At 38.4% G+C, this 23,579-nt stretch overlaps 1 protein-coding gene across 6 annotated transcripts in view; it reads left to right on the plus strand.

The window, feature by feature from the left end:
- The window catches only part of APC (APC regulator of WNT signaling pathway), an 88,924-nt gene that overhangs the window by 33,742 nt on the left and 31,603 nt on the right, over positions 1-23,579 (plus strand). For all 6 annotated transcript variants that reach the window (XM_032205581.1, XM_032205580.1, XM_032205584.1 and 3 more), the window contains exons 3-6: positions 11,220-11,304; positions 12,258-12,459; positions 20,244-20,352; positions 23,389-23,502. In XM_032205581.1, the coding sequence (XP_032061472.1) occupies positions 11,220-11,304; positions 12,258-12,459; positions 20,244-20,352; positions 23,389-23,502 (510 nt within the window). The remainder of the gene's footprint in view (positions 1-11,219; positions 11,305-12,257; positions 12,460-20,243; positions 20,353-23,388; positions 23,503-23,579) is intronic.

The following is a 23,579-nucleotide window of genomic DNA, read 5'->3' on the forward strand; positions in this document are numbered from 1 at the left end:
TATAATAGAGTGGGTTGTAGTTGCTTGATAACTAAAAGCAGTGTAGTAATATTTCCACAGTAATTGCACATAAGGAGCTTAGAGATACTTCCCTGATACACAGAGAGCATCTCAGGGGTTGTGTCTGAAAATTTATTGTCAATAATAGAAAAAACTTTTAGCATGAAGGGATAAAAGATACAGTGAAATGTCAGAAATATTTGATATTCACTCAAGTGTTTTGAAGTAATTCACATATGAAATCACTGAACTGTCAACAGTAAGGTGCAACCTGTGCCATCCCCTGGTTTTCGGCAACTGGAGGACTGAGGCGTAACCCCTCTGGCTTTGAGAAAGAGTGGATTACAGCCTAGGAAAGAGGAAAAATCATTTCCCGGAGTGATCATGAGATAGGGATGCTTATAACTGTAGTTAGCCAAACATTTCCACAGTCTTCACTGGCTTGTCAGCCAGTCATTTCTTGTTTGCTCGTGGATCGCAAAGTTTCTCTGTGGTAGGTTCCCTCCTCACAGCAGTTCATCACGTAGAGCTTCTTAGTCAAAGCTGCTGCCCCATATAGTCTACGCTGTGTCGACTGTATTGCTTTAGAGTTGGACCCCTGTCTCCCGGGCTTCTTACCCAGCATGTTTTCACTTTCTTCCTTAGATATCTTCCCTTACCCTTATGTTTAACAGATAGCAAATAATGACACGCTGTCAATCTACAGAATTCAAACTGACGGTAATCTTTTTTTTTTAATTTGACTCTTCCACCAAACAGACATCTGCACTGCTCATCAAATTTGTGTATGTAATTTTCCTGCAAGATCCTCTGCTTACTGAAGTCCTCCTGGTTATAGCAACCACTGGTGCTTGTCAGACAATGATCATGATCTGTGCTACATGTTTAAAATGCCCTCAGCGTGAGTGTTACGGAAGGTGGCAGGTGTGATGCCACTTTTCAAGAAAACGTCCTAGGAAAAACTGCTGATCTCCCTCATCAGATTCTTGAAAATTTGGGAAAGTTCTTCAATTGCTATGTGAGTTAAAGATAGAAAATAAAGAAAAAAATAAACAATAGAATAAATGGTTATTTTTTGTTTGGTTTTTTTTTTTTTTACTGTAGCCAGTAGTGACCTAGTGAGATTTTTGCTGTGACTTGATTTTTTTTCAACATATTCGCAAGTTATTTGGAGAAGAAAAATAAAAAGATGTAAAAGTTTGACTAATGATTTTTGGTAAGGCAATATCGAGCACTGAGTGTGAAGAGCTGCAGAAGGATTTTGTGGTATCGAGTGACTGAGGAAATGGGTGCCAGATAAAACTCAGTGCGTTTGGATGCCAAAAATCGATCAGGGGTTAGCACCACCAGCGATGCAGATTCAGGAAGTCTGCAAGTTAAGGACAGCTGGGAAGAGGGATACAGGAGTGGAATGAACAATGTGTTTTTTGTTCATGTATCTGCTCTGGGTTCCTGCCAAGGTAGGATGTTGGCACAGGTTGGCATTTGGTCTGACTCAGCGTGAGGAGGGTGCCTGCTTTCGCTTCCACTCTTTTTTTCCCAGCAGGGTCACGATCTCTTAAGGCTGGTTGGAGCAGAGCCCCAGGAGGAGGAGGAGGAATCTTCCTCTGTTCTAGAGCCCCTGAGCATTATGAAGGAGAGGGCCTTCAGAGGCCGGGTGTGGGAAGGGATGGTGGGAGGGGGAGAGGGAAGGGAAGGTGACAACAACAACATGCCGGGGAGCCCGTAACTGAAGAAGAGATCCTAGGAGACTGCAGCAGAGAGTAGGAAATGGAGCAGTCTACCTGGCTGGTGTTGGAAAGAGCCCTTTCTCTGAGCAGGTAGCAATCTACAGCGTGTGCTGCAATTCACATCTGCCCTGCAAGGGGTGCAGTAGGCAGGGGAGAGCTGTACGGGGCCTCAGGAAATGCAGCAGAAGTGTCTTTTCAAGTCATTTAAATTGTTAATATTTTTTATTAAAAGGTTTGCTAATTATCCTGGTTTACAGCTTAGCTTTTTGTTCTGTTTAAAACCTTTTCAGTTGTCGTTAGGTACTCAATAGAAGGTCTTAATGAGAAGGTCTAAGCAGATCCACTGCATAGCTCTGGTCCTAAGTAGCAGAATCCTCAGTGTGTTTAGTTCATGGAAAAAATACTTTTGAAAATAATTTCAGAAACATTTTTTGTTTGTTTGTTTACTATTTTTTGGTGAAAATTTATACTCTAACATGTTAATTGGGACAAAAATGCTTGAAAAGTTAACTTCGGAAATTCTATATAAGGTGGCTCTGAGATAACATGATAGAAAGTGGTGGGGTTTTTGTTTGTTTGTGGGTCGTGTGCTTCTTTGTGGTTGTTGTTTTTAGGAAACCTGAGTTCTTAGATTGTTTTAGAAGGATGGGAGTATTTGAGTAGAGTTGCCAATATGACCCAGTTGCTTTGTTATAATTGATGAAGCAGTTGCAAAGGATTGTGATCATACTGTGAGGTCAATGTTTCAGTGAGACTGTTGAAATGTTGCCATTTCTTACTGTATCCTTCGCTTCCAGTGTTTTATTTTTCTTCCCATCATCCTGGTTCTGACTGTATATGTTTGTCTGACAACTTTTTAGAGAAGGATCCTGTTTACATTGATACAAATGGGAGTAAAAGAAACTTTTTTGCTTGCCACTTAGAGCAGTTAAACATAAATTCTCCTTCCTTAATTAGCTTGTGTGTCACCAGCTAATGAGAACCTTCTAGCATGCTCGACATTTGCTCATTGCCATGCAAGTAGTGTACCTCAAGAAGTGGTGCCGACATTGAATCTGTCTTTGTCCTGGCATTGTTTCCATGCATTTTCCAGCCAACTTTAATAAATCAGCCTCATTGTGTCTGACTGATTCTTCAACATTTTGGTAAAAGTGGCCAAAGTTAAAGGTTTGTTTTGTTGTTTTTTTTTTTTTTGTTTTTTTTTTTTGTACTTTTTACAAAAAGTTAGGCTCTTAGGAGTTATTTGTATGGTTCTGTGTCCTCTGTTGACTTAACAGAGGTTGTTTTTCTTCTCCTAACTCCATTTTTAAAAGCCCGGTTTGATAGATGTTCCATCTAGCACACAGTAGAAGCTTTGTTTTGATTTCTTTGATAGTTCACTGAATTTTGTTGTGGCCCAGCTTTAGGCAAGCTTTAAGCAGAAACATAAATTACAGCAGACAATAAAGGGAAATGTAGAAGGAACTAAAAGTGTTTTGAAGAACAGCTCAAGCTGCATTAGTGAACAAGAGGAGTTTGAGTAAGCTTCTTTCTTTTGAAAAGGAATTTTTGGGAGGGAATTAATGAGTCAGAAGTATAAAGACATTTCTGTGAAATTCATCTTTGTATCCATTTCCAGTGGTGGGGATGATACAAATTATCTGACTCCCAGGTCTGTTCTTCACTTGTAACACAAATGAGCTTTCAGACTGAAACAAACAATGAAAGCATGGTCATTTACACAAGAGAGGTTTTTGACTTTTTTCTCTCTTTAAACCGGAAAAGAAAATACCACAAAAAAAAAAAAAATAAGTTAGAAGGCATCTTATTTGGGTTTGCACACTTAACCATTAAGGAAACATGAGCTTTAAGACAGATGATGACACCTGTATTTTGCAGCTGGCCTGTCTGTACACACTGTGGTTGTAGAATCATAACACAGTTTGGGCTGGAAGTCACCTTCAGGGTGCCAGTAATTCCAACCCCCCTACCATGGGTGGATGATACAATTTTACGTATTGTACCAAAAAAAAAATCATCTGAAGTTAGCAAACTCAATGCTTACAATAAGGATGAAAATACACCATTCTATAATGTGTTATTTTCTAATTTATATCTGCAATTGAAGTTTCTCAGTGCAGACTTTCATGCATGTAATGATGTGTAGAGTCAGGAATTTCTCTTGAAAGTTGTATTTTGACAGAAAAAATTCAGCTTACTATGTTAAAAACACAAGAACTGCATCCTCGTCTGTCAACTGGATTTCTTAGCCTGATAGTGTCTCCTTCATAAGCTATGGTCTCTCTGTGACTGGGTAGCCTACATCATGGAAATTGTTTGACTTCAGTCACAGTCAGAAACACCGTGTCCGTAAAGTTGAGCAGAAGGTAGGAGGGAATTCAATGCAAATTCAGAGATGCAGATCTCACGTGGCACTGTGTCATCCTAGACAGAGCTCAAAACTCAGTACATATTCAGTACAGCCAACCAAATATTTTGGTTCAGTGAAAATAAATGTTTGCTTTCAGTATGACTGGATTATGTTTTATATTCTAGAATAATACAGCGTTTTAAAACTCATCTGCAAGTTAGCTGTCTTTGTAGTTTTAAGTGCGTGTATTTAACCTCATATCTATTTAGTAAGGGGGAGGTTGGGAAATACAATAGGAGCATGGGATCTGACACCTTAAGTCAGGTCCTCTCCCAAATGCTTGGCCCAGTGGGTGTTTGCTCAGAGTGTGTGCATATGCCACTGCTCTTAGTGAAAACCTTCTTTAGCTTTTTACTTCACCCCATTCTGCGCAGCAGGCATCGTAAAAACGGACAGAACATGATGGCACCTTGCATTGCTCTTTGAGTGGTGATACTAGCTTTCCACTTCTTTCCCTGAAGCCTTAATATTTGCTTTGTTTAACTGCCTGTATGATCGGTGTTACTGTACATGATAATAGTTCACCGGTCTAGTCTGAAAGTGAAATGAGCTGTGTACAGCCTTGAATATAAAGGCTGTCCATCTGGAGAATTATTTCTTAGGTGCAGGTCAGCAGAGCGCTAGCAACTATACTTTCACTTCCTAATAGTCTTGCATTGACACTGACAATGCCTCTTTTGAGGATACATTTCTAAAGATTTTAATTTCATCTGATGGAGACGCTATTGTAACTGGTAGTGCTTTGTTTGATGAACAAGAAGGGAGCAAAGCCAGGGATTCAGCGGTAACATTCCTACCCTGAGCAACTATTTGTGGGCTAGGTGCTAAATTCTGAGCTTCGGTACCACATGCTGTATTAATTTATTCATTATTTTCTTTACAACATATGATTGGTTTCCATTTTATTTCAGTATTTTCCTTCCAAACTTGTAAGCAGCTGAACTTTTCAAATATTTAAGGGAGATTGTTGTTCATAATTAGCATAGGAAGCATGCTTCCCCTCTCCCCCCCCCCCCCCCGAGCTTTCATCTACATTCTCAAAGTAACTGCCGTATTCTAAGATGGATTTTCCACATTCTGGGTATTTCTGTTGTACCCTATGCACCACACACCCACGCTTTTCTTAAGAGGGAAGAGTTAATGTCAGTCATAAAGCACGAAAAGGAGCCTGTAACATCAGAATTATAACACGGAGGGAAAAATACGACACTGACTGTACAGGAGGTATGCCCCGGACAGTGAAATGTGTAGAGGCATCCTCTAAAAAGAATGTTAACGGTAAACTTGAGGATTTCAGTTCATGTGGATTGAACATTTGGTAATGTCAGTGGAAGAAAATCCCTTAAGCTGAACAGTTTTTTTACAAATTGAATCAAATGATAATTCTGGAAAACATTTTTCTTGAGTGACTCCACATGTAATGCAGTTAGACATTTGCAAATAACTTAAGTTCAAGTGAATTAAAAATTGCACCATTTTCTAGTTGTGGAAGTTCCAGTTTTTTATGAAATGCAGAGATGTGAAATAGCGAATTCTGTCAATAAAGAAGGAACAGTGGCATTATATTGACATGGATTTGTGTCTCTCAGTTTGCTGTTCTGATTTCACAATAATTAATATTTTTAGCACGGTGTTTGCAATTGAAAAGATTGTTCCAGAATCCAAATTGGTTGGAAAATTGAATAAAAGGTTTTTCTGTAATTCGTGTGAAAATGAGCTGGTGATATTTATAGTTACTGACATTATTTCAGACAGTGTTCTTTCTGAGCATAAAATAAGATGCTTTAGTTGATCTGACAGTGGACTTGCACTAAAATCTTAATGTGTTTCAGTGTGTGGTTACAGCAAGTGACAGCTCATGAGCATGGTGGCATCGTGCAAATAATTTTCCTTTAAAAAGTGACATTGTTTGAAATTAAAATGAACAACATCATTTCACATAAGAAACGCTTTATTCTTCCTACAAGGTTAAAAGTTGATCTGTTTCAGTGTTTGACCTCAGTCAGCAGTACTGTCACCATCGCTGTGATCACTTGGGCTCGGTTATAGGGTTGAGGAACCAGAGCAATCGCCTGATGCTTCAGCCAGTGAGGAGGGCTCCCACCGAGCTAGATTAAGCAGCATTGTAATTTGCCAGAATGCACAGGAGTGAAGGACCTTTCCGTAATGCTCACTTGACCCTGTGAGTGTCACAGCTGCCCTGTGTGATAGTATTAAGGCACCGTCGAGTTGATACAGCTGTGAAGGGTCATGCTAGACCTTGAGCTTCAGGTTCTGCTCTCCATAAACGAATAGCAAACAGCACTCTGATTTTTTCCCCAGCTGTTTTGGCACCTAATGCTTTTGTTGAATTTGAGTGATGGATGTGCTTTTAGTATGTTATCTCTTTTTCTGCCCTTTCAAACCAATAATTGAAACAATGTGCAGCACTGGATTGAACTGTAAAAATCACTTTAAAATTAGAGTTCAGCTGTATTGTAAGCTTTCAGCATATTGCATTTAAAAACATAAGCACAGTTGCTGACAGAAATATTCTAATTTAAAAACAATGCAAAATATTTTGGAGTCATTCACGATGTACTATTCCATCCTGTATGGTACGAAGACAGATGTTCAATTACTGTCTGAAATTATAAACACTGCCTGTATTTGTGCAATTAGGCCTGGTTTTATACTCAAGTGTTAGAAATATAGTGCTAATCAAGGTAAACATAACCTAAAATATAAACTGAAAGATGACTCAGGTTTTGTCTACAAACACTGAAAGATACACACAGTGAAGTCTAGTGTTTAGATGACAGGAACGTCTTCATTCAGGACCACGTATAGTTACTGCCTGAAAAGAAGGAACTGGTATGAAGAGTGTCTTAATAAAAAGTCATCGACAGAATAGCTTTTGGTAGAAATCTTTTTCAGTGCAGGCTCATGCTTACCTTTAAAAGATCCAATACATTTTAAAACATCTCGTTTGCTTACTATCAAACTGAAACTCATCTGTGACTGGAATACTGCTGCCAGTGTTTTCATGTATTTAATTTTTGTTACGATTTTCATACATTTGGGCATTCTCTGAAAACAAAAACCCTTTAGAAAAGTGCATAAAGTAGTAAAGCTTACTCTATTAAAAGCAAGGGGAAATAGCAAGTATAGTTTACAGAAGACTAAGCCTATCTGATGTGACCAGGCTCCTGTAAATGTTCTGTCTTCTGCCAAAGAAGTATATACATAAGCCAGAATGTGTTAGTGCAGCTACCATCTTCTTAGATATTTTCAGATACAGATATTTAATACACTTCCAATCCTCCAAAATTAAATATACTTTTAAACCTTAACTCACTGGGATTTGAAACTTGGTATTATTAGCATTTAGTCTCTGTGGTTCCTTTTTTATTAGGAGTTTGAGTAAATTTACAACCCTTAAGCAATTTTATTTACAAGTGTACTACTTAGTTGGGTGCATTTACTGTTAAGGTACTCCTTGGTAGTTTTCCAGTTACTTGCTGATGGGTCTGATCTTCGTTATTTAATTAGCCGTGAATTAGTTGTAAGCTTGGGACTATACTGACAGAACGCACACATAAAGACATTGTTAGTTTCCTTCTCAGTCCAGAAAGGCTATGAAGGCAGAAACCTTTTTAAATGATGGTGAGTCACAGGGACATTGCCGTTTATTTCCAAAAGCATTCATGTACTTCTCCTGTCTGCCTAGGTTATATTTGAGAGACCATTATAACAATTTAATTTTCAATTCATTAAAAGAAGAGGGGAAAAAAATCTTCTGCAGCCTTTTTTGTAGATATACATAGATTTGTGTAACTATTTTATTAGGAAGTCACAATCAAGTAAAGAATTTGCGTAGAATAATGGCATAAACTCATAGTGGTGTACGTATTCAAGTTTGCATAACTAAATAGCAATATTAATTTAGGTAAAGTGGTCCAAGTTTAATAGAGAGAGACAATGTTGTGCTATCTAACAGGCATGATATCAGAAGACATGCAAGATTATTACTCATAGAAAAGCATTATTTCAAAACACTGTATTAATCTTAGAAGAAAAAAAATAGGAGAACTGCAGGTGAAAGGAATGTGTTGAATCCTGGAGTTATAGTAAGTATAAATAAAAATTTGTGTTATCACAGTTAAATTGCCATGTTTCCTGCAAATCAGTTATTGTGGACAACTTCTCCCTTTCTTTACTCAAATAAAAGCTCAAATTCCCCAATGTGTCATTTTAGCACACTCCTTCATTTTTCACTGGTACTGGGGGTCTGCATCGCCCTCCATAACATTTCTGTTGTGTCAGTTTAGATTGTAAAGTGTGCTGTGAGTGAGCTTGAAATAGACACAGTAGTCTTGTAATGGCACCGTTACCTTAGCAATGGTGGTAAAGAAAACAGATGATGAAATGCTTTACCTACTAAATAGAAAAAATGCGTGGGCTGTTGAGGGAAGAAAAATGGGGGGGAAAAAGTAAAACTTAAACGTGCAACCTAAACTAATGAGTTGCAGCAGAGAACATTGAGAAGGGTGATTCAGTATGCTGATTTTAACTGTTGCCAATGCTGGATGTTCAAGAAGAGAGAGCAGTCCTTGGCTACTCAGACACCATGCAGGCATGGTGGCATAGGAGAAGGTGATAATATTTCTACTTAGCTGTTCACGCTGGCTCTTGAAGCAAGAAGACTCATAGTGTAGGAAAGTATCCTGAACATACCATCTCTGAAATGGCAGGACTATAGTACCAGCATGCAGAGAGGTGAGAAAAAGGCTTTTAAGAGAGTGGGAGGAAAGGTTGGAGGTTTGTGTTGTTGTTGTTTTTTTTTGTTTACTTGTTTTCCTGCACCAAGGTGCTGCTCTCAGAGGAAGAGGGTTCATCAGTTATTTCTAAATTTATCTGAGTTGACAGCTCTTTCAGAAGCCTGAAAAACTCCCAAGACCACTCCACATACCCACATTGCCCTTTCAGGCTTTTAAGCTAAGACTGCTGTCTGCAAATGTTATCTGCCTTTGTGTCAGATAATGTAGGAGTCCTTCTTTGAAAAACACCAGACTACTCGTTTGTCTGACTGTGCTGACAGGGCAGATGTTATGTATAGAAATGGCTGTGCCATGTGGCTAATGAGGACACCCTTGAACGCACTTAAAAGCACAAGCACAGTGGAGATTTCTTTCCAAGAGTAGTGATTTTATCCCACCAAATATGATCCTGAAGGCTATGCCTGCATTAACAGGGAGCACAGTAAGAGCAGATTTGTAGATGAATTTCATTGAGGACCCAGTGTGCATAGTATATATATGTCCCCCAATATATATATATATCATGGCATTTTGGTTTTGGACTAGTTACAGCCTGATCCCATGGGCTGAATGCCTGTTAGCAGTCTTGAGAGTAACTGCTGGCTTAGTTTGGTCTGAAAGAAATTCAGTTTACACTTTTGAGATCATTCTGCTTTGTGAATCAAAGTGCAGCCAGTGGGGGCAGCTGGGAGTCAGGCTTCACACAAGTGCACCGGTGTGGGCACATGTCTTGATTTGGCAAGTCAGGCAGTATGTAAAGTGGGAAATTTGGCCTCAATTTCCAAATTCTCAGAATTATTTTCAAAAAACAGAGTAGACCTAGTTCATACATCTAGAATCAAGCAGAATTATTCTGCTTACAGTACTGGCATGTAGTTAAATAATGGTTGATTGCAGAATGAGTGTGCTGCTACCATTTGTTCTTGGTGCAGTGCTTGGAGATTATATTCCCAGGACCACACACAGTAAAATGACTAAAATACTCAAAATCCTTTTTTTTTTGTGTGTGTGTGTGTGTGTGAGGAAGAACAGTTTGAGTACAGAAAACCTCAGTATATCTGTTTAAAATAAATAATATCTTGTCATCTTGTAGATGGCTTTTGTTTCTTTTGAACAGAGTAAAATAGATTCAAAAGGAACTTTCTGTAGAAGCTGCAGGAATCATTAATGTAGATGATAAGGCATGCTGAATTCAGAAAAGAGCAAAACAGGGATACAAAGATTTTTAAAGTCATCTAAAATTCATTAGTTTTTGGGTTTGAATAGGAATACAATTCTAGGTGTAGAGTCTTTGTATGAAAAGTATGGAGTACCTTTCATTACTCAGAGTTATTGTTTCCTGACCTTCTTAAAATATTTTCTATGCCATAATATGAAAAATCGTATTTTAAATTCTTGTAAGGGCTTTTTGATTTATTCCCAGTGTTTTCAATTTTTGCTATTGATGTATCCATCATTACAATATCGAAAAGGCATTCAGTAACTTGCATTTAATTTGCTACCTGAATTTAGGCCACTGAGCATTAGGGACCTGGGGGCTTACAAGACCCTTTCTTTAGTACAGTAATCATTTATTATGAAGCTTTTTGTGCATTAGAATTATGTTGCTTCTGCTGTATAGTTCATTTGGTTTCAACAGCATGCAGGTATGTTACTGGCTTTGAAGCTTTAGCTGCATGAAGGAATCCTACAGAGCCAAATAAGATGATGCCATGAAGGAATCCTGTCTTTTTCTCATGGGTGTGGTGGTGACAGAGTTGGTGGTAATAGTAACAGTATCAGTAAGAATAATTATGCCTCTCCTTGCTGGTTTACAGTGCTGCTAACTTCTACTGATACCTTTAAGGTTTAATGTGATATTCAAAATACTGTAGTAACTTTATAGTCATGTACCCAAATTTCATTTTTACGAGACTAATTTTAGGTACACAGGTGAAGAAATTTGACAGATTTCTTTGTGTTCCCACTTCTCCATCTGTAAATTAGAGATAAAACGTATATTTGCTTTGAGAAGGACTTCTAAATAAGATAATAGCTTGCATTACCAGAGGGTCTGTTATTCAGGATATACTTTACATTGTGACAGTGTTTGGGGAAATGCTATAGGATTTATTTGACAGAAATAAAAGTTACAACGCTTGATCACAGGTCTCGTGAAATAAAGTTTACATCAGTGTCTCAGTAGGTGTTACATAAGTGTGAACTTGAGGACAGTTGATGTGTATTTACTTTGTGGTTTATTACTGTAAGGGTTTCTTAATGAAGTTTAATTTCTTACAGGAGGTGCTGAAACAGCTACAAGGAAGTATTGAAGATGAGGCAATGGCATCTTCTGGACAAATTGACTTACTAGAACGACTTAAAGGTAAATCTACAATTACGTTTTAAATGGGGTGATTTGCTTCTTAATTGCTTTTTTTGGGGGGTAAAATTTCCAAACTCAAATGCACCTTCTTTCCACTGCTGACTTTGGTGGTTAGGCATACTCTCAATGCATAGTTGTTTTGGCTAAGCATTTTAAAGACATATTTTCAAAAAGGAGCATGTTTCTAAGTTGCTTTTGTGCTTTTTCTACTGTTACTGTAGGACTTCATATGAATTGCATTTGATGCAACTTCCACTTCATTCATTATTTCAGAGAAAGTAGATGTAATTTTTAAAATTAATGATGGATTAGTTCCATGATTTCTCCAAATTTGCTTGTGTGTCCTACCCTCTCTGCGCCACATCACTGGAATTGTATCTGCCATGCTGAAAACTGATACCTCCTTCCCTAGATCATGGGGCGGAACGTGCACCATCCCATATAATTCTTGCAGAGCAAGTACTAATCAGTAACTTTCAATATATATCCATTATCTTTACTACTGAACCAGAAATACTGTAGAGGGGGTCTACATTTAAGGGCCTGGTGGTGATCAGACTTGTCGTCATCTGCATGACAGTGAAGCATATACAAGATAGCAGAGGAAGAGGCTGTAAATGTGCCACGAGCAATTCCAACGGCATTTATGCAAAACTTGGCCCATTTCTTAAGTCTTCTGGGAAGGAGGCAGGGAAACTAGCGTGGGGACACTGTTGTGATGAGCAGGACTGCAGTAGTTTTGCCATCTGCTCAGAGGACAAGTATCTCTAAGTGTACCATCAAGATTGGCTTTGTTCACATTATGTTCTTTTGTGAATGCCAATGCAAAATGTTTAAACTATTTCCATCAAAAAACACAGATTTGTTCATGAAGTACAAAATCAAGATAGAAAAGATCTCCTTAATGCACTGATGAACTTCAGCTCTGAAACTATTTGCTCTTTATTATCCAGAATTGAACTTGGAAAGTACCAACTTCCCTGGAGTCAAGTTAAGGCCAAAAGTGTCTGTGCGTTCATATGGGAGCCGGGAAGGGTCTGTGTCAAGCCGTTCAGGAGAGTGCAGTCCTGTTCCCATGGGATCGTTTCCAAGAAGAGGATTTATGAATGGAAGCAGGGAAAGCACTGGTTATTTAGAAGAGCTGGAAAAAGAGAGGTAAATTCCATTTATTTATTCAGTTTACATTGATTTCTTCTAATTTTATTTGAAAGTTTACTGGCACACTAAATATTTAGCTGTCATGAAAATGATTTTTGCTGTTAAAGTATATTTACCTTAACAGATAAAGATACCAGGACTTTACATTGTATTTAGATACGCACAATAAAAAATATCTTAGAACACATAGTACAATTTCTATTGCTTCTTCATATTTGCATTTTATTGTTACTGTTTGTTGGTTGGAGGTTGTGTTTTGATCAGCAGATTATCAGCACTTTAAATATTTTGAGAGAGAGAGAGCACGGCATCCCAAACACCTCTGTATCTCCTCACCACTACTGATGAGTGTTGAAATTGTAACAAGGTGATGGTGCAATTTTCTGTTTTTTTTTTGCAGATGGTTATAGCTACCAGCTGCTGAGCTGATTGATCAGTTTGTTACTATTAGTAGACATTTGCCTACTGATTCTTGTAACTTAACAATTATTAGCTAAACAAAAATACTTATTCAGTCTTCAGGATGTAATTCCTGTGTGATGTTTTGCATGTTAGCAAAACCATGGAGTTACTTTTCTTGAAAGTCCATGCTAACCACTTAATATGAAGAAGGTCCTGAGCATAATGCAGAGTTGTAGTATGTGCTTATAAGAAGGTTTCTTCCAATGACCAAATCTTTAGAAACTCAATGGATAGGATGTCAGGCTGTGGGACTGCAAAACAAAACAAATAGCAACTCTATTTCTATGGCTAGTAGTATGAACAAGCCAAAGAATACCATTTGGAACTTTTATATAAAAAATATAAAAGTTTTGGTGGGTAATAAGTGGTCTGGGGGGCAGCACCCTAGCAACTCGTGCTCTTAGTGGCCTTTCCTGCTGTTAAGTAAAACCTCTGCAATCAAGAGCTGAAAGTACACTTTTCCTATAAGGTACTATTTTCAAGGCCCTCTCTGTTGGTCCTATCAGTAAAATGAAAGTAACTTCCCATGGATCCATACTGCACCTCCTCTAGCGTCCATCTTTTGTCACTTTTTTTCCAGTTACTCAGGATCACTGATCATGGAATCATTAAGGTTGGAAAAAATCTCCAAGATCATCTGGTCCAACCATCCCCCTACCACCAGTGTCACCCGCTAAACCCAAGCACCACGTCCAACCTTCCCTTGAACGCGCCCAGGGACGGTGACTCCACCACGTCCCTGGGCAAACAGTTCCAGTGCCTGACTGCTCTTTCTGAGAAGAAATTTCTCCTCATTTCCGACCTGAACCTCCTTCCCTCTCAAAAATACAAATTCTTGAAGAGCTGGATAGGAATACTTAGGATTTCAGGAATCTCTTCAGAGTCTTAAATAATCTAATGTGTCTGCCATTTGAGCTCGTGGCTATTCATTCCCTCTTCCATTTTTCTGTTGAAATGGTCTTCCATTCTAGTGCAAAGAGTATTGGTAAAAAAGCCCTCCATGTGTACTATTTGACAGGGACAGGGCACTTCACTGTTATCCAGAGTAAGAACCTAGCAGTAGTCTTCGATGTCCATCCTAACAAAATACTGACCTGCTTTTATTCTTACCGTTGTTGGTTTTTACCATGTGTTAATGAAATCATTAAGTGCAGCTGAGGGTTTCCATTTTAATTCAAGTGAACTTCAGGTCACTCAGAACAATGACTATTAATTTAGAGTAACTGGATTTCTTCAGTTTGGTTAGTGCATCTGGTTTATGATCTGTGGTCATTTCCCACTGTCGTGAATTCTGAGGTGATAATTCTTTGGATGTTCTGCTCATCAATAAGGAGAGTTGAGGCAGTGAACTGACTTTTTTTTTTTTTTATAATGCTGAAAAAAATGGAGAGAGTTATTTTAATTTCACATGAGTTCAGGCAGTGTTACCCTCATAGCTGAGGGGATGAAGATTAGTGCTGCTGAGAAGATGATCTGTGCCATGGCCAGATAACATCTGGCTCCATTATTAATGGAATGATGGATAATCAAAACTGTCCTATTCTTTTGGCTGTTTCAAGGGACATGTAGGAATGCTTAGGGCATTGGCATGAGCCAGAAGAATCAGAACGTGGGGTAAAGGATACAAGGCTATCCATCTGGAATCAATACAAATTCTGAAATGAAATTAACTAGTTTTTCTATGCTTTGTGTCAGAATTTATTTGGTATACTTACTAAGTTTCTGTGTTTCTAAACATATATTTCAACATATATTATTTGCTAGTAAAACTTTTTTTTGCATTTAAAAAGGCTTTTGAAGAACTCAAAGAACTTGACAAACCTTAAAATACTAAGAAAATTTAAAAAGAAAACTAGGATTTTTTGGAAACCTGCAACACAACATTTCCACTCAGCATTTTTATACACTGAAAAACAATACATACTGCTTGCCGGCAGCAGTGTTTGGGCAAGGACCAACTTAAGTATTAACTGACTGTGAACTTGGCAAAATCATGGGATGTTTATTTAAAAAAAAATCACTAGATGTTTATAAATATAAACAGTAAGAAACAATAAAAATTGCTAAAACGTTTGTATTGAAAATTTTATATAGCTTGGCCAAAAATGATCATCTGAGAGGGAAAAAATTAACCAGTTGGTAAGATGAAGTTGTTTCTGTGTTTCTCATTTGCTGAGTTGTCCTCTAGTTTTAAAATCAAAAAAAAAAAAAAAAAAGTAGGTAATATTTGTTTTATAGTTTACCAGTTCAGAATACACTACTTGATTAATACGTCCTGCCTGGGCTCTCAATGTTTTCAGCTGTATTTGGTAAGAAACTGTCTCAACAAAACTTTCCAGAGTATACTGCAGGTTACCTTTTATAAACCACAGGTTACTTTTTTATTTGGTTTGCCTTTTACAGCTTAAATATTCTCACTCTTGTGGGTTCTGTGACTTACCACTAGAGCAGGTGGTCCCGTGTTGAATTTTGTATGACTTACCTATGTCTTCACAACATCTTCAGGTTTGTGTTTGGTTTTCAAGATTTTGTTGTTTCATTGCCTGCCAGTGGAAATGGAAATATTATTTATAGTTCTGTAATACAAGTAGAATAGCATTTTTTTTACCCTTCTCTCTTTTAAACTTTTAATAGTGGCATGATTATCCAGAAAAGATTTCCTAAAGAGGGAACCGCTTTTCTGCAATCCTGTATTCATTCAGTTTCGTTTATTGCTCAGAACTTCAGAAAAAAACATATTACAGAAGTTATTCTAAATACTTCCTCATTAGAAAAGCTCTTCACATTGGAAACTTTTTGTTAACTCATTAAAAACATTGTCATGTTCCAAAAGCTTACATTTGCCTTTGCTGCATTCTAACTGAAGTTGACGGTGTATGACAGAGGACAGAATATTCTCTGTTACTGCGAAAGTGCTGATAAACAGTTTTGGGGTATACAAAGATGGAATAACCATGCTGGGATTTTCAGTCCATTGTTTTTTTCCATGATCAGTAACAATTCTTCCACCTTAAACAGTCTTCTCAACTAGGAAGTTCCAAAAGGCTGCAAAAGCAGCTTTATTCTGCTTGGTGAATTTAGTATCTGATGGTAATGTAGGTGTGGGGAGCAGTTTATCATACACATCTACAAAGACTTGCTGCTTATTTTCAAAGAAACTGAAGACCAACCTGCTATGATTGTACCAACTCCTTCAGGCTTTGAAATGACAGACCTTAAAAATATTGTTAAAATCTAAATTCTCCTGGAGCAGTAATACCAAAGTAGTAAGCCCAAACAGAGCATTGCACAGAGGCAAAAATGACACTATTAAATTAAGGGGGACACCCCCAGGATATGCATTATGTTGTTTATGGAGCACTGATGGTTCCTAAGTTCTTTTCTTGCTTCTAGCATCTGTTAAGCATGTCAAAACAGATTGAATGACACGGTGTCTCACTCACGAGCTGAATACCCTACATTTTGCAAGAGAAACGTAATTGCTTAGCTGAAAGTAATCCCTCCTGTTTCTACTACCAATTCCTTGACACCCAGAGGGAGAATTAGTCAGTCCTTTCACATTTGCAGTCTGTGCATGGTTTTAACCAGCAGTAGATGGGAATAATCTGATTACTACAGTTAGAAAACACATTTAGAAATAAAAATACTTCTTATAAGAATTGCATTAATTATACTTTTTGCAAAATTGATTTCACAAATTGGAGGCAACCAGTGCTTGGACACCCGACAGTGCGTTTTCACCAGGGTGTAAAGAAGGGAAGCCGTGAAGGATGCGGACATGTGCAGAGATCAGGCAGGCAGGGTTATCCTCTATGTGTTAGATAGAGGATAGGAGGGGAGGGCAACTGAATGACTTTGTCACAGGCTTTCCTAGAACACAGTCTGTCTATTCATGTTTCATTCTGTCTGTAAAGGACTTAAGGAATTCCAGCCCAGGTACATCCTTGCTTTGGGTATGGAGTATTAAAGTATCAGAAATAGTTTGAAAAGTTTTTAATGAAGGAACTAAGTCGTCAGGTCCTTCAAAATCTGTGGTTTTAATTTCTTCTCCATCAAATTCTTTCATGTGGAACTTCATCCCAGGTTGTGCCTGGGATGCATTCACGAAGTAGTCAGGGGAAAACTTTATTGCTATTGTATGCTGTTATTGTTCCTTAAAAACTTGGAGTAATTATCCATAATGGTTTCTTGTATTTTACACACAAAGGTTCATATGGCTGTTGCTTGGAAAAAACGCAGCCTGAGATTAGAGAAAGACAGATGCAGAAGTTAAGGCATAGGAAGCAATACTGGGCAATGCTCTTTGCAGCTTTCTGTCCTCTGGCTTGGTGTTTGAGTTCAGTCTTCAGCCTTATCAGTCCAGCTTTTTTTTTTATGTACTATGCATGTTTAATTTTTTAAAATAGAGTATTTCTATGTTTATATCATCTTATCTGTAATCTGACATTTTTTGCATTTCTTTAAATGTTAATGAGCAATATTAAAATGCTGGAAGGAAGAACACTTGCAGAGAGCATTTATAAGAAGCTAATACACTTTTATTAAAAAAAAAAAAAAAGTAGCTTGTCTATATCCTTGTACTGTCCAGATTTTACCTGAAAATCTTAATTTTGAAAAATGTGATGAAAATAAATAATATGTAACTATACTGATAAATTTTGCAACATAAATGTAGTTTATGAAGGATTCATAAAATAGTAGTTACAATGTTTAAAAGATTTTTTTGGTAGTATGCATGTAGTCAAATTCATGAAAATAATCAGATCTACAGTATGTTCATTATACTCATTTAAAATGTGATAAATCACTGCAGATGTATTCTGTCTATAACATTTGATGGGAAATACTCTTTTTAAGTATTCTTAGTAATCACACAAGTAGCTTGATTTTTGTATGCTTTGTCTTGTTTTTGTATGGGTGACAGGTTAATGATGAGAAAAGATAACTAAGTTTCAAAACATGATTCTGAGACATATGCACTCCTGTAATTTCCAGGTCTTTTCTTAAGTAGCAGTGGTAGTTCAGTGTGTCATACAAACTTGCTGTCTGAAAGAATTGTAGATTGTTTCAGGTTGGAAAGGACCATAAAGATCATCTAATTCCAACGCCCTGCCATGCACAGGGACACCTCCCACCAGACCAGGTTGCCCAAAGCCCCATCCAGCCTGGCCTTGAGCACCTCCAGGGATGGGGCATCCACAGCTTCTCTGGGCAACCTGTGCCAGTGCTTCACCACCCTCTGAGTGAAGACTTTCTTTTTAACATCTAATCTAAATCTGCCCTCTTTTAGTTTAAAACCATTGTCCCTTGTCCTATCACAACACCCCCTGACAAAGAGTCCTTCCCAAGCTTTCCTGTAGGCCCCCTTTAGGCGCTGCAAGGTGTCTGTAAGGTCTCCCTGGAGCCTTCTCTTCTCCAGGCTGAACAACCCCGATTCTCTCTGCCTGTCTTCATAAAAGATGTGCACCAATCCTCTAATCATCTTCTTGTGTGTCCTCTGGATTTCTCTGGACTCACTCTAAAAGGTCCCTTCCCTTCTTGTGCTGAGGGCCCCAGAGCTGAACGCAGTGCTCTAGGTGGGGTCTCACGAGAGCAGAGCAGGTGGGGAGCAACACCTCCTTTGACCTGTTGGTCACACGTTTCGTGCAACCTGGGTTATTGTTGGCTTTCTGGGCTGCAAACTCACATTGCCAGCTCACGTTCAGTTTTTCATTGACCAGTACCCCCAAGTTCTCTACTTCAGGGCTGCTCTCAACCCATTTGTCCCCCAGCCTTTACTTGTAGAATCACACAACTGTAGAATCATTGAACAGCCTGGGGTGGAAGGTCATCTAGTTCCAACTCCCCTGCCATGAACACCTCGTGGGATGGGGTCCTGGGATTAGGGCATCCACAACTTCTTTTCTCTTTGTATTTAGGATACTTGGGATTGCCCCAGCCCAGGTGCAGGACCTTGCACTTGGCCTTGTTGAACCTCACGAGGTTTGCATGGGCCTACCTCTCAAGTCTGTCCAGGTCCCTCTGAATGACATCTCTTCCCTCCAGCGTGTCAACTGTACCACGCAATTTGGTATCGTCAGCAAACTTGCACTCAATCCCACTGTCCCTGTCACTGACAGAGATGTTAAACAGTGCCTGTCCCAGTGCTGACTCCTGAGGAACACAGCTTGTTACTGATCTCCAGCTGGACATTGAGCCATTGGTGGCAACTCTTTGATTGCAACCATCCAGCCAATTCCTTACCCACCATCCATCCATCCATCATCACATCCATGTTTCTCCAATTCAGAGACAAGGATATAATGGGGGACGGCATCAGATGCTTTGCACAAGTCCAGGTAGATTATGTCAGTTTCTCTTCTCCTATCCACCAGTGCTGTAACCCCATCAGAGAAGGCCACCAAATCTGTCAGGCATAAGCCACCCTTAGTGAAGACGTGTTGGCTATGACCAGTCACCTCCTTATTTTCTGTGTGCCTTAGCACAGTTTCTAGAAGGATCTGCTCCATGATCTTGCCAGGCACAGAGGTGAGCGTGACTGGCCTGTAATTTCCTGGGTCTTCCTTATTTTTTATTATTATTTTTTTTAAACGTGGGTTATGTTTCCCCTCCCCTCTTCAGCCCTGACTTCTCAAACGTGGTGGACAGTGGCCTAGCAGATTCACCTGCTAGTTCCCTCAGGACCTGCAGATGCATCTCACCAGGTCCCCTGGACTTGTGCTTCTTGTTAGTGAGAATGAGGTGCAGCACAGCATCTCTCCTTGTTGTCTCCTTTGTCACTTGGAGAAGGAAGTCATCACCGGTGCATTCCTCCTGGATTCTATCAGTGCAATGCCCCCTGGATGTCCTCTGCCCCACTGTGCTGTCCCTCCAACAGATGTTGGGGTGGTTCAAGTGCCCCATGAGGACCAGGGATCATGAATGCTTCTGTCTGTCTCTAGGGGGCCTCAGAAACAGGATGAGAGGTAGCATATGACTAATAACTGTGCTTTAGTTTTCACTGAATGCCTCTCAACCTGAGATCTCAACTCTGAGATTTCAGACTCATTTTATAGAAAAATTTAGTTGTTTTTTTTTTTTTATAGATGTGGGCCTGATGCACAAGAACTTACAGTGACTCGCTTAAGACAGCACAGTAGATAGTTTGTTCAGCTGAGGCAAGGGAACAGAACCCATGTTATCAGACGTTGTGTTAGTGCCATCTTCCCCAACCGTGTTTCTAAATAGATCTTTTATATTGGTATCAATGCTCATTTCTGCACTCATATTTGGTAATGAGGTCTTAATAGTGAGACGTTTCCTGCTTCTGTTTTCAACAGATCTCTTTTGCTTGCGGAACTGGAGAAGGAAGAGAAAGAAAAGGACTGGTATTATGCCCAGCTTCAGAACCTTACTAAAAGGATTGATAGTCTCCCCCTTACTGAAAATGTAAGTAACTTTTCCATGATTTTTCATGTATCTGGTACTACAATCTCTGTTTAGATGCTGTATATATATACAAATTTGGTGACTTCCTCTACCATTATTTTAATTTAAAATATTTCTATTCACTGTGTAAAGCTCACTTAGTCTCAATGATATATTCTTCATGTATGATTTTGTATGTTAAGATTCATACCTATCAGAATGAATGCCAGTGCTGGAAAGGAACATTAAGAAGTTGTTATGACAAATAAATTACGTGTCAGTAAGCTCCTTCTTTACCTATATCCCCCAAAGGTCTTTTTCCTTTCATTTCTGTTATTTAATGGATTCTTTCAGTTCCGAGAGCAATATGAGTCTAAGAGACAGTTTACATAAGAACTCTTCTTTCAGAACAGTGAAGTGGTGCTACAGTGTATATATATGCAGTTGCTCCAAGGTTTTACCTTTATGTCTCCCAGCTGTTCACAGTCTAGTCACCATTATCTGGGATAATGAAGATCTCTGATCTCCAAGAATAATACAGGTTTTTCTGTTGTCAGACCTCAGTAGCTTGGATGTATTTGCAGTACATTCCTTTGTCCATACAGTTTTGGGAAGATCTGGTTGCCCATCTTTACAGTCAAGCCTGGTTAGGCATTAGTCAATGTCCTGCAAATGAAAATAGAATATGGAAACACTTCATTGATAGGGATGAAGCAGCTGGACTTCAGCATTTCTAACAGTAAGTCATAGCCAAATTGTTCAGAAAACTGGAAGCAAGAGGAGAAAAGTCTGAAATAGGTCTTGAGGTACTGCAATCCTTTTGCAAAGGCGCTGTCAACTGTGTCTGTCCCACTCTAAACATATTGTAGGTTTTAAGATTTACTTCTCCCTGGTTTCAAAGATAATCAATTAACTCAGCTTTTCTTATTAGAATATCTTACCTAATATCTACACTAAAACACTTTTGTGGTAATGTAGTACTACTAATTGCATCCACAGGGGAAGGGAGGACCCCATTCTTTTTAGTAGCATTTTACGTATTTGTAGACAATTCTGTCTGCTGTTGACTCTTTTAATGAACCTGGTTGAAACCTATGAGAGCTGCTCTTGGAGACTAGCTTGTTTGCAAGCTGGATGATTGACTAAGAAGTGTAGTGTAGCCTCCTAGGAAAAGATACATCAGTCCTACCTGAATTTTCTAAGAATAAATAAAGCTTTAAACTTTAGAAAACTTTTCCTCATGTTCTCAGATTTTTGCCTCTCAGTGTAGCCCACATCTTTGTCTTACACGTTGAAAAGCACAGCCTTCTCATTTCTGTGCAGCTGCAGTAGTAGAACTAGCTCTATGGCTGTGTCTATCTTTACCTTTCTGTCTGTATGTCAGTAGCTGAAGGATTCCTTCTGACATTCTTTTAAGATAGTTTCCCAGAATAGAAAGGGTTTATGAGTTCTGCCTCGGTAAGATTTTTGCATATTATTGGTGAAACAAAGCTACTAGACTGTACCAGCTTTGATTTTTCCTTTTTCCACACCATTAGAGCAAAGAAGCAAAAGTCATTTCTGTCTTCTCTTGATGATTATCAATGCCATGGTGCTGTGGCTAATTTGCTTTTCTTTCTTGCCTTCTAGTTTGTTTTTCACATCCATACAGTCATTACTTTGATTTGTGCTCTATTTTGCTAGTACCTTAGTGTTGCAAAACAGAGGTAAGTCTTCACAAACGAAGTACAGGTGCAATACTTGCTCATGACCTCTCTGCTTTTGAAAGAGATGGTGCTGTGCTATTCACAAACGTAGTTGTCACTGATCTTTAAATGAAAGAACTTACAATCTTCTATACCATTTGTTTCATTTTACTTGACACTCTCGCGTAGCTACATATTTGAAACTACTGACCTGACAAGAAGCTCAATAAACTTACGCTCATCTGATGAGAACAGCAAGATAGGAATGTGATGATGTGCATTGAAAGATGACACTAATTCAGTTTTTGAGCAAACGTGTTTACTGGACCCGTTTCCATTTTCCATGTGCATGAATATATGACCTGTATACATGTGAAAAATAGTTAAATTTTTAGCTGAAATAATCGCCTTGTTAGGCCTAGAGAAGATGAGGCCTGGGAGGGATCAAATTATGTCTTCTAAAACTTTAAAGATAGCTATGGAGAAGAGGGATATACTCTACAAAGATGTGTCATGACACAGCAAGAGGGAGTGGGTTATTTCAGGGAAAATTGTGTGTGTAGGTAACAAAACCTGTTTTGTTGTGAGGACCATTGAACATTAGAATTGGTTGCCTAGAGAAGTGGTGAAATTTGCCCTGATGGAATTATCCAAAACTTCGCTTGACTTAGGCCTGGGTACATTAATCTAAGACCCTGCTGTCCAGGTAATCTCCAGAAGTCCCTGCCATCTTTTTTTATAATTGTCATCTTTTAATATAAAGCTTGAGTGACTAGCACTTAACTGACTTTTCTTCTAATTTTTATCTATTAATTTTACAGACTTGTTGTTTTAAATCTACTTTAAAATCATAAATTGGTTTTGCTTGTGCCTTGAAAAACATATAATTGGAGTGCCTGTGTTGTTATGAATTGAACATCTGCCTTTTTCACGGGATAATTAAAAATAGGGTAGATAGCAGAAGCATGAATACCATCACTTGTTTGCGGCTGTTTGATACCTCTAAATATTTTTGAAAATACTGATTCAAATGGTACGCGTAACATTTTGTTGGTATGCTGAAGTATGTTAGTAGCCAAATATTCCAGGCTTGTAATGAATGATACTGTCCCAGTGTTTCTATATTGTATTTAGTTATTTGGCAGAACTTGCAGGTAGCCTGTTAGTTGAAACATACTGTGTGCTCTTGTTTTTAATAACATATTCATATTATAGGAATCTATTATTTCATGTTTTTTGTTCATGAATTTTGCTGTCAAAAGTAACTGTTCTATTTTTTTTTTTAATGAAATGCTACATTTACACAAGTGAGGTATATGATTTAAATGATGTTTGATGTATTAAAATTTTTTTTCTGTCCTTCAAATTTCAGTTCTCCTTGCAAACAGATATGACCAGAAGGCAGCTGGAGTATGAGGCAAGACAAATCAGAGCTGCAATGGAAGAACAGCTGGGAACTTGTCAGGATATGGAGAAACGAGCACAGGTATACTTTTTCTTTCTTTACGAGAGAATGGAAGAAGTTTTCCAGTGATTTTATTGAATTATTGGTAGCTGTATCTT

The sequence above is a fragment of the Aythya fuligula genome, chromosome Z (genome assembly GCF_009819795.1).
Source record: "Aythya fuligula isolate bAytFul2 chromosome Z, bAytFul2.pri, whole genome shotgun sequence".
Taxonomy (NCBI): Eukaryota; Metazoa; Chordata; class Aves; order Anseriformes; family Anatidae; genus Aythya; species Aythya fuligula.